Genomic DNA, 13,113 nt, shown 5'->3' on the forward strand with positions numbered 1-13,113 from the left:
GATAAGGGAATTAAGGGTTATGGGGAGCAGGCAGGTAAGTGGAACTGATCCACTTCAGATCAGCCATGGTCTTACTGAATGGCGGGGCAGGCTCGAGGGGCTAGATGGCCTTCTCCTGCTCCTATTTCTTATGTCCCTATGTTCTGTCAAACTCTCCATTACTCCCACTCCAGCCCGTCAATCGCTCCTAACTGTACCCAACCATTAAAAGGTTATGTTTTGCTCCCACCTTCGGGAATATCGCCATTTTTCTATCTTTCTTTAGCATCCTCCCTAAAACCTTTTCTTCCACTAAATTTTCAATCAACCCTCCTAATTCTTTTGGGTTTGGTGTCACTTTTTGTCTCACACCATTAAACACAGCACTTTGGCACTTTTCCATTAATAAAAGATACTTGAAATGCAAGTTTTATTACTGCCTACACCTAATTATATTTGATATACTTTAAAACAGGACTGAAATAGATTCAGTACTAATCCAGGAACATTACAGTACAGTAATTTAGACTATGTATGCAACACAAGATGCATCAAAATGCTGCTCCAAGATTTAATTTGCTTTGTGATCTATTTCACTATTTTCTACACGAAATATACTTTTGTAACACTTCAGTTAACACACCGTGACTGTTTACGATCGATGTTCCTGTGGACAATGCAGTTGTCTGTGGTTGTATGTAGCTTTGAATACACTCTTTTACTTCTAGCTTTTGATTCTGCTGAGCAAGAAACAAAAATGTACAGATGGTATGAATTGGTAGATTAACATTTAGTTACCGAAGACAGTTTTAAAAAATCTGAACGTTTGCTTTAAAAAGATGAATGAATTGACTCAATTCATTCCAAAAGACTTCACGTCTTCACTAGTTCTTATAGACGTATTCCTGTATGTATTCCCCAAACTTTTCCTCCACCCTAAATGTTTTGATTTTCATGTCACCATTTTGGGGATTATATGTCAATAGCAACAATCAGGTGCCAGAAGAACTGCAGAATCACAATTAACTTAACCCTCTAAATTTTCACCATCTTTTTGGAGCATCCATTGCTTTGTGATGGTATTATTCATGTGAAAAGGGGGTTTATTTTTGATGTCTTAGTTGACATTTAACCCTCAAATTCTAACAACACAAATTAATGAGGTAGATCATTGCTTTTTGTGGGACCTTGCTGTCTGAAAATTGGCAGTCACATTTGTCTACAAAATAACAGTGGCTTCATTTTGAAGTCATGGGGTTGCAAGTCCCCTTTTCTGAAGTCAGAGAATTATGGATGTGAACTTATTTTATGCAACTACCACCATCAGGTACGCGCAATAACAGCCAAGACAAACTTAAATTAGGATAAAGCCTAACTGCAAATTACACAAATAAATGCATGAGGATCGTCCATGTTGTTTGTGGTCTTGCCATTAAGAGAGCATAAACGGACTTTTATGTGCCTACTTGGCTTGCTCAGCAGCAGGAGCCAATAGTTTAGGTGATGTCTTATCATCTGCAGCCTTGGGAACACAATTATAGAAAGGTTTTAAAAGCATGGAAAAGTTATCAGTTATGAAGAGACGTGAGAAAATGTGTGTTCTCTGGTGTTGAGAAGATGGGGGGAGGGATAGAATTTAAGAGGCACAATGTTAATATTAGAGCTAGACTATTCACAATGAAATCATAAGGTGCTTTTCCACACAGTAGGATGGAAGTGGGGAATCCTTTCCTCCAAAAAGTTGCTGATTAAATTTTTCAAGACTAATTTCATAAGTTTTTAATAAGGCAAGACAGACTCACATTAATATAGCGCTTTTCATGACTTCAGAAAAGCTGGAATTATAGTCAATGAAGCACTTTTGGAGTGTAATCTTGTTTAATGTTTATAAACTTTATTTATTTATTGTCACAAGTAGGCTTACATTAATATTGCATTGAAGTTACTGTGAAAAGAGTATCAAGCAATGTGGATCAAAGATGGAATCGAGTTTAGATCAGCCATGATCTAATTGAATAATACCATATGCTTAAGGGGCTGAATTATTTATTCCCATGTTCCTATAATGGGTCTCTTTTCAAAATTAGTGTTAGATATGGTAAAGAGTGACAGATTGTTTAGGCGCATTAGCAAGATGGTGGCATAAGTGCAAAATTACAAGGTTACCAAAAATTTGTAGGGATGTTAGGTTTAAACAATCTTGACAAAGCATGATTGGAATGCTGAATTCTCTCCCATAAATTATAGTTTAATGAGAATGTAAAAATGATTTAAGAAAGGAACTGAAACAGTTGCTTGCAAAATAATATTAAGTGTGGAATAAAGACTTTAGACAAAAATCAAGCGACTTGCACTTAAAAAATTCACCAGCATAAATCTGATGGGCCAAATAGTCTCTGGTATGCCATTCAGTGGAGTCTAGAGTTTACTGTCAAATAATGGTACTGCTAATAGTGTTGCCTTATTTCATTAATGCAGCAACTTGAAGTGAGGAGTAGATGCATGGTTAAAGATCAAAATCCAAATGTTGCTACTGAAGTTACACCAATTTAACGCAGACAAACGTGAGGTATTGCACTTTGGAAGGACAAACCAAAGTAGAATGTACAGGGTAAATGGTAAGACTCTGAAGAGTGCAGATGAACAAAGGGATCTGGGAATACAGGTACAGAATTCCCTAAAAGTGACGTCACAGGTGGATAGGGTCGTAAAGAGTGCTTTTGGTACATTAGCCTTTATAAATCAGAGTATCAAGTATAAATGTTGGAGTGTTATGGTAAGGTTATATAAGGCATTGGTGAGGCTGAATTTAGAGTATTGTGTACAGTTTTGGTCACCTAGTTACAAGAAGAATGTAAATAAGGTTGAAAGAGTGCAGAGAAGGTTCACGAGGATGTTGCCGGGACTTCAGAAGCTGAGTTACAGAGAGCGATTGAACAGGTTAGGACTTTACTCCCTGGAGCGTAGAAGAATGAGGGGAGATTTGATAGAGGTGTATAAGATTGTGATGGGTATAGAGTGAATGCAAGCAGGCTTTTTCCACTGAGGCTAGGGGAGAAAAAAAACCAGAGGGCATGGGTTAAGGGTGAAAAGAGAAAAGTTTATTAGGGGGGGCTTCTTCACACAGAGTGGTGGGAGTGTGGAATGAGCTGCCAGATAAAGTGGTAAATGTGGGGTCACTTTTAACATTTAAGAAAAGCTTGGACAGGTACATGGATGAGAGGGATATGATCCAAGTGCAGGTCAGTGGGACTAGGCAAAAAATGTTTTGGCACAGACAAAAAGGGCCAAACGGTCTGTTTCTGAGCTGTAAATTTTCTATGGTTTCTAATCCACCATTAGATTCGCAAGGACAACATCTTGCTGCCCACCTTACCACTGACATGCACTGAATATCACAAAGTTACTGTATTTGCATGATAGATATGAACTACACTTGCAATATTGACCTTTCCAGCACCCAAAATTAACTAATACAAGTGTGAAGTCCCATCCCTTTATGGGTCGATTATTGGCAATTTTAAGATGATAAATTTGATTTGTTTTAATTAAAAAAACTTTTCATTTCTATATTTCCTTCTCACTCCAGTCTTTCCTTCCTTCTCACTATTTCTCTGTATCTGATTTGACATTAAATTCATACTTGCTTCTCAGTCCTTCCTCTGTTTAATTTCTCAATGCCTCATTCCAATTGGTTAAAGTTGTTTGCCGTGTTCACTCAGGTCCCAAATGCCCAATTTTGTTTTGATTTCAGATTAACCTGGTCTACACGAAGATAAAAACAGAAAATGCTGGAAATGGCCAGGTGGAGAGGTAAACAGGGTTAATCGATCAGGTCTATGATTCTGATGAAAGGTCAATGTGATCTGAAAAGTTAACTTTTTATTTCAGATTTCCAGCATCTGCTGCATTTTACTTTTCGATGTGATCTGTACTAAGCTTATGGTATGATCAGTCATGTGGTCAGCAACATCTGATGCTAAAAGCGCTCCAGTCAAACGTTCCTGGATAAAGGCATTTGACAAATCGTGTTTTTAGTGCAGAAATAATCCTGTAAGTATTAACTCAATCTGAATTTAAGATCTTGTTCCAGATAATCTACAATTTTCTTGCAGTTACAAAAATGTTGAGATTATCTGTTTAACATTTAACTGAAAATGTGTCAAGAATGTAAATTAAGTGCAAAAGTAAGAAACAAAATAATTCATAGTCAGATCACTTATTAAGAATACAAAAAGACTATTAAACTGTTTCAATATAGATGAATGGCTAAAAAGCAAAACTATTGATTTTAGTCATCAGCTGGGTAACATATAAATGTTAAAAACCTGAATTGTACGGATCATTGAGCTCCAAGTGTAAGTAAGTTAACCAAAAGCCTGAGAGTCACCCAGTAATTTCCAGTGGGTTTCTGAAATAATTTCATGGTTATAATAGAGACTGAACACTCAAGTTTTGAGTAAATATCAAAGCTAAATTAGTAAGTGATAAATTCATATTGTGTAATGCATTAAATTGTGATTCAGTAGGCACTCTGGTCAGGTTAAATGTTGTAGAGACAAAGTTGATTCTTTTGTTTGTACAAAACTGGCAGCATTGTTAGTTTGTCTCATACCTCTATTGGGTTCAAGGCCACTACACACTGAACAAATGTTACATTTTTGGAAGCACTATCTTTTCTATAAAATGCCATACCAATGTCACCTACACGGCATAGATGGGCAAAAAAGATTCTATAGCATTATTGTGTGTAGAGTAGGGTGCTTCCTTGGCATACTGACCAATATTCCTTCCTCCATTACCAGCTTCAAAAACCAGGATAGGGATTTTGCTGTTAGCAGTGACTAGTCATGGTTAGTCGTGGGGTTTTGAAATGAAAGCATATGGTTGTCAATCCACAGCTCAGCATTCTCTACAGGGCAGGTGGGATCAATATGAACATAGCAACAGGAGTATATCTCTTCAACCAGACTGATGAATCCTCACAAGCAAGCAGAGTCTTAACAAGAAAGCCTAAGTCAGAATATGTTACTCCATGTAAAATTAGGTACCGTAGGCAAAAAGAGGTAACAGGGCAAGAGATATAAAAGGTTAAAAAAGTCGTAAAATCACCAATAATTAAAATCTGAAGAAATGAGGCTTCACATTTTTAAAATTTAACTTTCAGTGCCAGAGGAGTTTGGCAATATTAACTTTGGCAATAATGAAGCCTTTAAAATTTCATTTACACTCAAATTGACAAATCCAAAGTTTTTGGTATGTTTAGTGGGTATGTACAGCAACTTTATGAATTTACAAGAGCAACTCAGCAAGGCCTGTGCAGCAAAACTTTTAGAGGAACAAGGAAAATTGGAACATGCTTTCCCATGCACTTGTAGATACCAGAAGTTAACACCTGTCTTGCATCATAGTTTTGATAATCTGATCATTATTCTTAACAAGTCTTGGCCAACATCTGGCCAACTTTAATTTGTTATTTGTAGAATCCTGTCATACAGAAATTGTAATGTTTGCTAATACAACAATAGGAATAAGAAAGTTATATCAAATACACTTTCTGCATCACAATCTCTTTGGAAAAGTAACATATAGGAAATAAAAAGGAAAGATGACAGCAATATGAGATTTCAATGAGTTTGCTCCGAATCTAACAGCATTGAACCAATAAAATTGCTGGCACCTTGCACATGATTGGATGGGATGGTAGTTGTAGCTCTAGTGGACAAACCATTTAGTGGCCAACACTGGTTGAGACTCTCCACAAAGCTAGCAACATTGCTGCTCGAGTGTCAAACCCCAATTCCTTTTATTAGACTTTCAAGAATCATGAACAACAAATTGTGAAAGGGATTTGTGAATTAATTCACAACAAGCAGCATAATACTGAGATCCAATTTTCCAACAGCTCAACCTTTTCCAGCAAGCCAGATAATTTTATGTTTCCTTTAGCCAAGTCTTATGGGATTGCTTATACTATGAAAGTGAATTGGAGATTAAGCAATTTATATAGGAACCAACCATTTGCCAGCCAGAGGATTGACAAACCAGCACTGATTACTGCTGTCGTTAAAAAGACCCGAACAAAGCTCCAATGGCTCTCTGTTCTGCAGCACAGCTAACAGTCTATTATCTCCTGATAAATTTCTCCACATCAAGGGTCCATACATATAGATTAATAAAAGCTGAAAGGGCAGGCACTATTACCACATCTTTACAGCAGTGCTACAGGGCACCACAAACTGGGTTTTAGAAAAATATAGGACTGGAAAAGACTATTCATCTTCCCTGAACTGGTGATGTATTGCAAGGAGTCTCAACCCTTTTCACCTCTGAGGTTCTCCATCCTGCTGTAAAGTTCAACTGACCACTCACGCCAGCCTCGCCACAACACTACCTGTGGCGCAAAATGCTTATCCCCATTATATAGTTATACAGTTAGAAACAGCTAACACTGTTATGATGGGCCCTATGCCCTTCCAACATGATCTACAATTCTGTGAAAAGTCAACCCCCACCCCCATTTTTGAACAGTTCGAGTACAAATGGCAATATCCTTCATGCAGTGCGCCTGGAAAGATGACTCCCTCAGTAATTTGTACAACAATATCTTGAAGAGGAGGTTTTAAAAGAGGAGATATCGCACAACCCACCAGATGCAAGGATTTCTAACTCTCAAAAACCAGGTTACAGTGGGGGGTACTGCAGAAATCTAAACCTGATACTATCTTCAACCCACCCTCTTCCAGCTTTAATGAGGCAGCAGGGCGAGTAGGTGATCAACCTGTTCCAAGGTGCTAGACGGGCACTTTCAATATTATAACAAGGCAACGAGCTTCATTATTGTTCAGCGCTTTGAATTTAGCTATGGATGGTCAGGTTTCCCAGCCTCGGGCAAAGGCTGGAAATAAAGACTGAAAAGACTTGATGAGTTCTGGCATATTAAGGTCGAGATGTAGAATTTAAAAATTAACTGATCTGTAATCTTATTTATCATCTGTATGTTTTCAAGTTTCTAAATTTCACAACTTTTATTTACAAATCTGTGTTAGAAGCAAAAAAAAGGTGCAAAAGGTTTCATAGGAACTTCAAACAGAAACAGAAAATGCTGTAAAAATCTCAGAAGGTCTGACAGCATCTCTGGACAGAACAGTTCGAGTCTGGATTTTGTCAGAGCTGGAGTTTTGTCTTCATCACTGGCGTTTTAAATGTTTGCATTTACTTACTGAAAATATGACACGTAAGCAACTAATAACAAATCTTTAATAAATTCATCTTTGTAAACTTGACTGTACGTCAGGCTCTCTGCACATTAATCTGCAACTCCAAAATGGCCAATAACTTATCAGACAAGTATCAAATCTTCTTTCCCAATGAGATAATTATTTACATTTGCACACTTCGCAGTCATCTCACAACTAACTGGGATTCTGCTTCTCGTGTCAAACCAAAATCTCCAAAGCCAACATTAACAATCAAGAACAAAACAGGATGATGCAAAAGTACAACTGACCATTAAAGGTGGTGGTTTGCAGTTTTAAAAGCAGAAAATTATGCCTTAATGTTTTCATGCAGTCGCTTAGTCAACCAGGAATCAATGTTCTTAATAACAATAAATGTTATGTCATTATTTCAGGTGCAATGTGTTTTTACATTGATCTCTCTCTGGAGATGCAACCAAACAGATCATACTCCAACGTCTGTCAAGATGTCCCTTAGAAATCAATACCTGACATTGCAATCCTATTTAAAGTCAGACAACGTGCTATGACATTACACAGGCTGACTGGCATATCAGTTCACAGACATTTGACTAGTATATAGAAAAAAAAAATGTGATGCAGAAACACACACAAAATTACATGCAAGAATAAGATGTTCACTGGTTCCCTTTCTATTGCTCAGAGACATACAGGAATTAATCACATTTTGTTTAATCAGTTGGCTACAATAGCAGCATTCACTGTTCTGAAGTCCTGTCTCTCAGCACCCTTCATCACCTGGCCAAACTTCCTTTAGTGCTCCTCCCTACCCTAGCCTTGAATAAGCACCTTTTTTACATTTCTCTACCATATCTAAACTCTTTTCTAACTACCAACTTCAACATTTTCCTTGGAACTAATCAGAGATTAAGTCAGTCGGACTTTGTGTCACATTTGACCCTAAAATGAGATTCTAACCTCATTTTTGCACCTTTACTAAATTCACCTATTTCAACTTCCAAAACTGTGCTCTGCTTCACCTGTCTCAGCTCATCTGCTATTGAAACCCTCATTAGTGCCTTTGTTTCCTTTATACTTCACTATTTCAATGCACTCCTGGCTGGTCTCCCACATCCTATGCTCGTAAACTTAGGGTCATCCAAAATTCTGCTACCAGTGTCTTAACTCACTAGTTACCTCTATGCTCGCTGATCTATGCTGGCTCCCATTAAAGGCTGTGTCATTATTTAAAAGTTCTCATCCTTGTTTTCATATTTCTCTATGGCCCTGCCTGCTCCCAACTCTGTAGTTCTTTTTTCTACGCTAATCTCCTTCATTTCCAGAATATTCTGAAATATCCATGCTCTCTGATTCTGGCCTCTTCTGCATTCTCAATTATAATTGTTTCACCACTGGTAGCCAGATGAGTGTGGTGCGGCATCAATTCTGTAAACACCATCTTTGCCCACAAAGATACTTGGTTCTACAGAATTGCCTCAAAAAGTGAAATGCTCAGTGACTCAGTATACAAAAGGAGATAATGTGAAATTGTTTTAGAAATAATCTGAAGACACGGAAAGCCCCTTGAAATTGTTTTCTGCATCCCTGGCTGAGAACCCCAGATACAAAGCAGCAGTCGGGTCATTCCATATTTTCACTACCCTTTTCTAAACTTCCTCTGAATGATTTCGGTCAGCCACATGGCTAGAATTTTAGTACTAAAATTGTTAGCCAATGTCTATTGCTGGAGGTACTGCAGATAGTCTCTCTGATATGCACCTGTAGGAATCATTTCCTTCTCAGATTTCATTCACTATTGAGCCTGGAGTTGAACAAGCATAGTTTTCCAAATTCCAAACTGTGTCCATCACTAAGAAATGTGTTTATGTACAATGATCCTTACGCCATGCACTCCCAGGTGTAAGGCTTATTTCAGTACAGGCAAGTGTTAGGATTGTTTTCTCTATATATCGTTAGCTTTACATCCTTGATCCGCACAAAGTAAACTGCAAAATCAGATTCTCATGCAATTTGAGGGTTGGGTGGAAGGGGAGATCATAGACTTTTTAACTTGTGGGATTTTAGTTTTAAAACACAAACACATAAGCAATAGGAGTAGATTATGGCTCCTCAAATTTGCCATACAATTCAATATGGTCAAAGCAGATCTGCCTCAATTCCAATTCCCACCTGCTCTCTATATTCCTCAATTCCTGAGAGACCAAAAAATTATTTCAATTTCAAATATAATCAATGATGAAGCATGCCTAACCCTCTGATTAGAGAATTCCAAAAATTCACAATTTTGAGTAAAGAAATTTCTTATTTCAGTCCTAAACGACCATCCCCTTATCCTGAGACTGCTTGTGTTCTAAATTCCCCAGTCAGGGCAACCAACTTCTGTATCTACCGTATCAAGCCTTCAGAATCTTGCAAGCTTCAATGAGATCATCTCTCATTTTTCTGAACTCAAGGAGCCATTGGCTCATTTACTTGGCCTCTCATTACAGAACAATTTTCTCATTCGAGGAGCCAACCTAGTTAATCTTTTCTGTACTACCTCCAATGTAAGAGTGTCTTTGTCTAAATATAGAGCCCAAATCCGTACACTAAGTGTGGGTCTCACCAAAGCCCTGTATAATAGGAGCAACACTCACTTGATTACATACTCCAATTCCCTTGCAATGAAGATCAATGTGCCACGTGTCTTTCCGATTGTTAGATGTACATGAATGCTGACATTATATTCCTGTACAAATACAGCCAAGTCTCTCTGTACATCAGCAGTTAAAGTTTTGCACCTTTTAAAAATATTCTATTGAGATTAATGACTTAATTCAAACAAGGACTGAAATTCTCTCAGATACTGCCTGACCAGTAATCAAATCAAATTACGTCAAGCAACCAAAATATTCATCAGTACAATCAATTTTGAGCTCATTTTCACATTATCCATACTGGAACAACAAATGTCAGATTTAATTTTTTAAAGCGCATTTTAAAATTTACACCATAAGATAACCACTTAAAATTTGACAGCAGCTTAAACAAAAGGTGATTGTATCTGGTTGTGCAGTCAGAACATGAGCTGAAAGACTGAACAACGTCTTTTCACATGGTCTTCCTGTGTCTTTCAATGTTGTCCTACGTTCAGGTAGGAATTAATATGCTATTATACAAACAGAAAGAAAGCAGCTGGGAAAATATTTATTCAAAGTTGGCATCACAGATTGACCAGCAAGGTAGTGTTTTCCCACCTATGCATCCATAGGAAACATTTCCTTCTCAGACTTCATTCACCATTGAGCCTGGAGTTGAACAAACATAGTTTTCCAAATTTCAGACTGTGTCCATCACTAGGAAGTGTGTTTATGTACAATAATCCTTATGCCATCCACTCCCAGGTGTAAGGCTTATTTCAGTATGCAAGTGTTAGGATTGTTTTCCCTATATATGCATACACCACCAAGTGTACAAAGTTCAGCTGAAAATTTGGTTCTATACGAACATTAAGTGATCAATTGAAAATTATACTAAATAAAGACAGATTTATGTATGTAGCTACACAAAAATACTATTTTTAAAAAGTTCTACAGCAAATCAACTTGCAAAGTCACAAAGAAAGCAAGCATGACTTACATCAATAACAGCGGATCCAGTCTCTGTAGCTTTAGAAGCTAAAATGGAGTCACCCACTACAGGTAATACTGGTGTTGTCATATGCTGATACACAACTTCTCTAAGAACTTGATTAGATCTTTCTTCTGGTAACTCTGCAGGTAGAGCAGGCAAGCTTGGCGGTGACCCCAAAACAGGAACTTGGGTAATTGGTAAAATAGAACGGATTGGTGCATCCAAATTCTTTACATCATGAACAGAAACAGCCACACTAAGCGCAGCATTGAGGACTTCACCAAGTGGCTCAGAATAAAGCTCTTCAGTGCACCCCACCTCTCCCATAGGAGCAGTCTCAGAAGACTCTGCAGTAGCATGTACAGGGAGAGTTCCTCCTGGTTCCTGATATAATAACGTACGTAATTTTTCATCCAGTGTTTTTATCGTATTATCTACAAATTCAATTTTACGTGGACCTTCACTATCTGATTCAACCACTAGAGAAAGTTGTTGCTGACTGCTAATAATGCCAGTCAAAGTAATAGACTGAGACTGCGTTTGTGCTGCATACTGTTGATTAACAGCTGGAATTACTTGTGCAGGACTCTGGGGTTGAGAACCTATTGCTGTATTACTGACTGTTCCAGAAATGGCCATGGCTGATTGTGCCTGATTTGCAAAAGGTTGCTGCGTTACAACAGATTGGGGGATAACATCAGGCACATAGGCTTGTGGTACAGACTGGTGCTCCAAGGCCAGGCTGTGAATTGGACTAGGTTCAGCATATTCAGGAGGGAGTGAATGTTCTGCTTGGATAGATATTGATTGGATGGGAAGAGGCTGAACAACTGGACAATACGGCATGTCTACAGCTGTAGGGGGACTAAAAACCAAATCTAATTGCTCTTCTCCTGACTGCAGTGGACCAACAGTCTTTGATTGGAGTTCTAAATGCTCATGAGCCACAAGTTTATTTTGAAGTGAAACATTTGACCCCTTAGAAATAGCAGCTTGTATCTGGTGACCATTCTCTTGTGCTTCATTTCCAGTTTTATCCTCTTTAGGCATTGATAGTGCAGAAATAACAGGCGGTATCATTACTTGAACTGGCAAGTTTGTTGGATGAATAACGTTCGATAGCGGTGGTACCAAAGGCGGTGATGAAATGTGATGTCCAGAGGTGTTATCATTAGCAGTGAGTGAAGTCATTGTAGCAGATGTTTGCGTTGCTATAGATTCCGCTTGCTCATCATCAATTCCACTTTCTGCCTCTAAAAAAGTGAATATGAAAGGTGTTACTGTTGAATGTTTTTGAAAATTTAGCTGAACTGCTAAGTTAGAACTGCTACTAAAACCTGATTTGTGGACTTAAAGTTATGACATAATTAATATTTAAAATTATGAACACTAAAATACTATTAATGTTAACAGCATTGAAGGACACACATCTAAATAGGAGGTAAAACACTGAATTATTTAAGGAACTTGTACGCAAAACATTACCACGTTACACTTTAAGAGGAACATTTATCTTTTATTTTAGACAACCAATTCCTTATCCTAATGAAGTTATGCCAAAATGTGTTTCTCTCCTTGCATTTCAAACGCCAGTTATAAAAAATTGAATCATACCCAGAACAGAAGTTGGCTGTGGTTGAGTTGAAGGGATGTCCGGTGCAGACTCTGACCGTTCTGTTGCAACATTTTCCACAACTGGACATACAATAAACCATCTCCTGCCAGTATGCAGTACTAGTAATAAAGATTAAACAGTGCATTAGAATTTATTAACTTAAATAGAACTGCATGAACTGTGCTATTAAAATATTAGTTTCATCTCATGTTCCAGCTATATACAACATTAGTCACAGTCACCTGAAACAACACAGATATTCTGAAGAAGAGTGCTGTATTATGACAATGGAATGTTATGCCATTCAATACACTAGTAAGAACTTTCACAACAACAGGTTAAAGTCCAACAGGTTTATTTGGTAGCACAAGCTTTCAGAGTGCTATTCCTTCATAATGAAAGCTCGTGCTACCAAATAAACCTGTTGGACTTTAACCTGGTGTTGTGCGACTTGTTATTGTGCCCACCCTAGTCCAATGCCAACAACTCCACATCATTCAATACACCAGACAGGTCACTGATGCTCCTCGGCACATGCCTCAACTTTTAATTTGTAACATCCCTACAACTTGAATTCCAAATTGCTCCCATTTTCTTTCCACCAAATCAAGCAAATGCTCCCTATCATATTACAGTATGATGGAAGCACTTATACTTTCAGATTATCTTCGATTTTCTTCATGCAAA

General features: G+C 37.8%; 1 protein-coding gene across 9 annotated transcripts in view; it reads right to left on the minus strand.

The window, feature by feature from the left end:
* wnk2 (WNK lysine deficient protein kinase 2) overlaps positions 1-13,113 on the minus strand; it is a 193,739-nt gene that overhangs the window by 49,322 nt on the left and 131,304 nt on the right. For 8 of the 9 annotated variants that reach the window (XM_080182377.1, XM_080182406.1, XM_080182397.1 and 5 more), the window contains 3 exons: positions 12,426-12,545; positions 10,818-12,064; positions 623-719 (listed from right to left, as the gene is read on the minus strand). In XM_080182377.1, the coding sequence (XP_080038503.1) occupies positions 623-719; positions 10,818-12,064; positions 12,426-12,545 (1,464 nt within the window). The remainder of the gene's footprint in view (positions 1-622; positions 720-10,817; positions 12,065-12,425; positions 12,546-13,113) is intronic. The other variant, XM_080182369.1, reaches the window with a different exon arrangement.

Source organism: Carcharhinus amblyrhynchos, chromosome 3 (genome assembly GCF_965287045.1).
Source record: "Carcharhinus amblyrhynchos chromosome 3, sCarAmb.v2.hapA, whole genome shotgun sequence".
Lineage (NCBI taxonomy): Eukaryota > Metazoa > Chordata > Chondrichthyes > Carcharhiniformes > Carcharhinidae > Carcharhinus > Carcharhinus amblyrhynchos.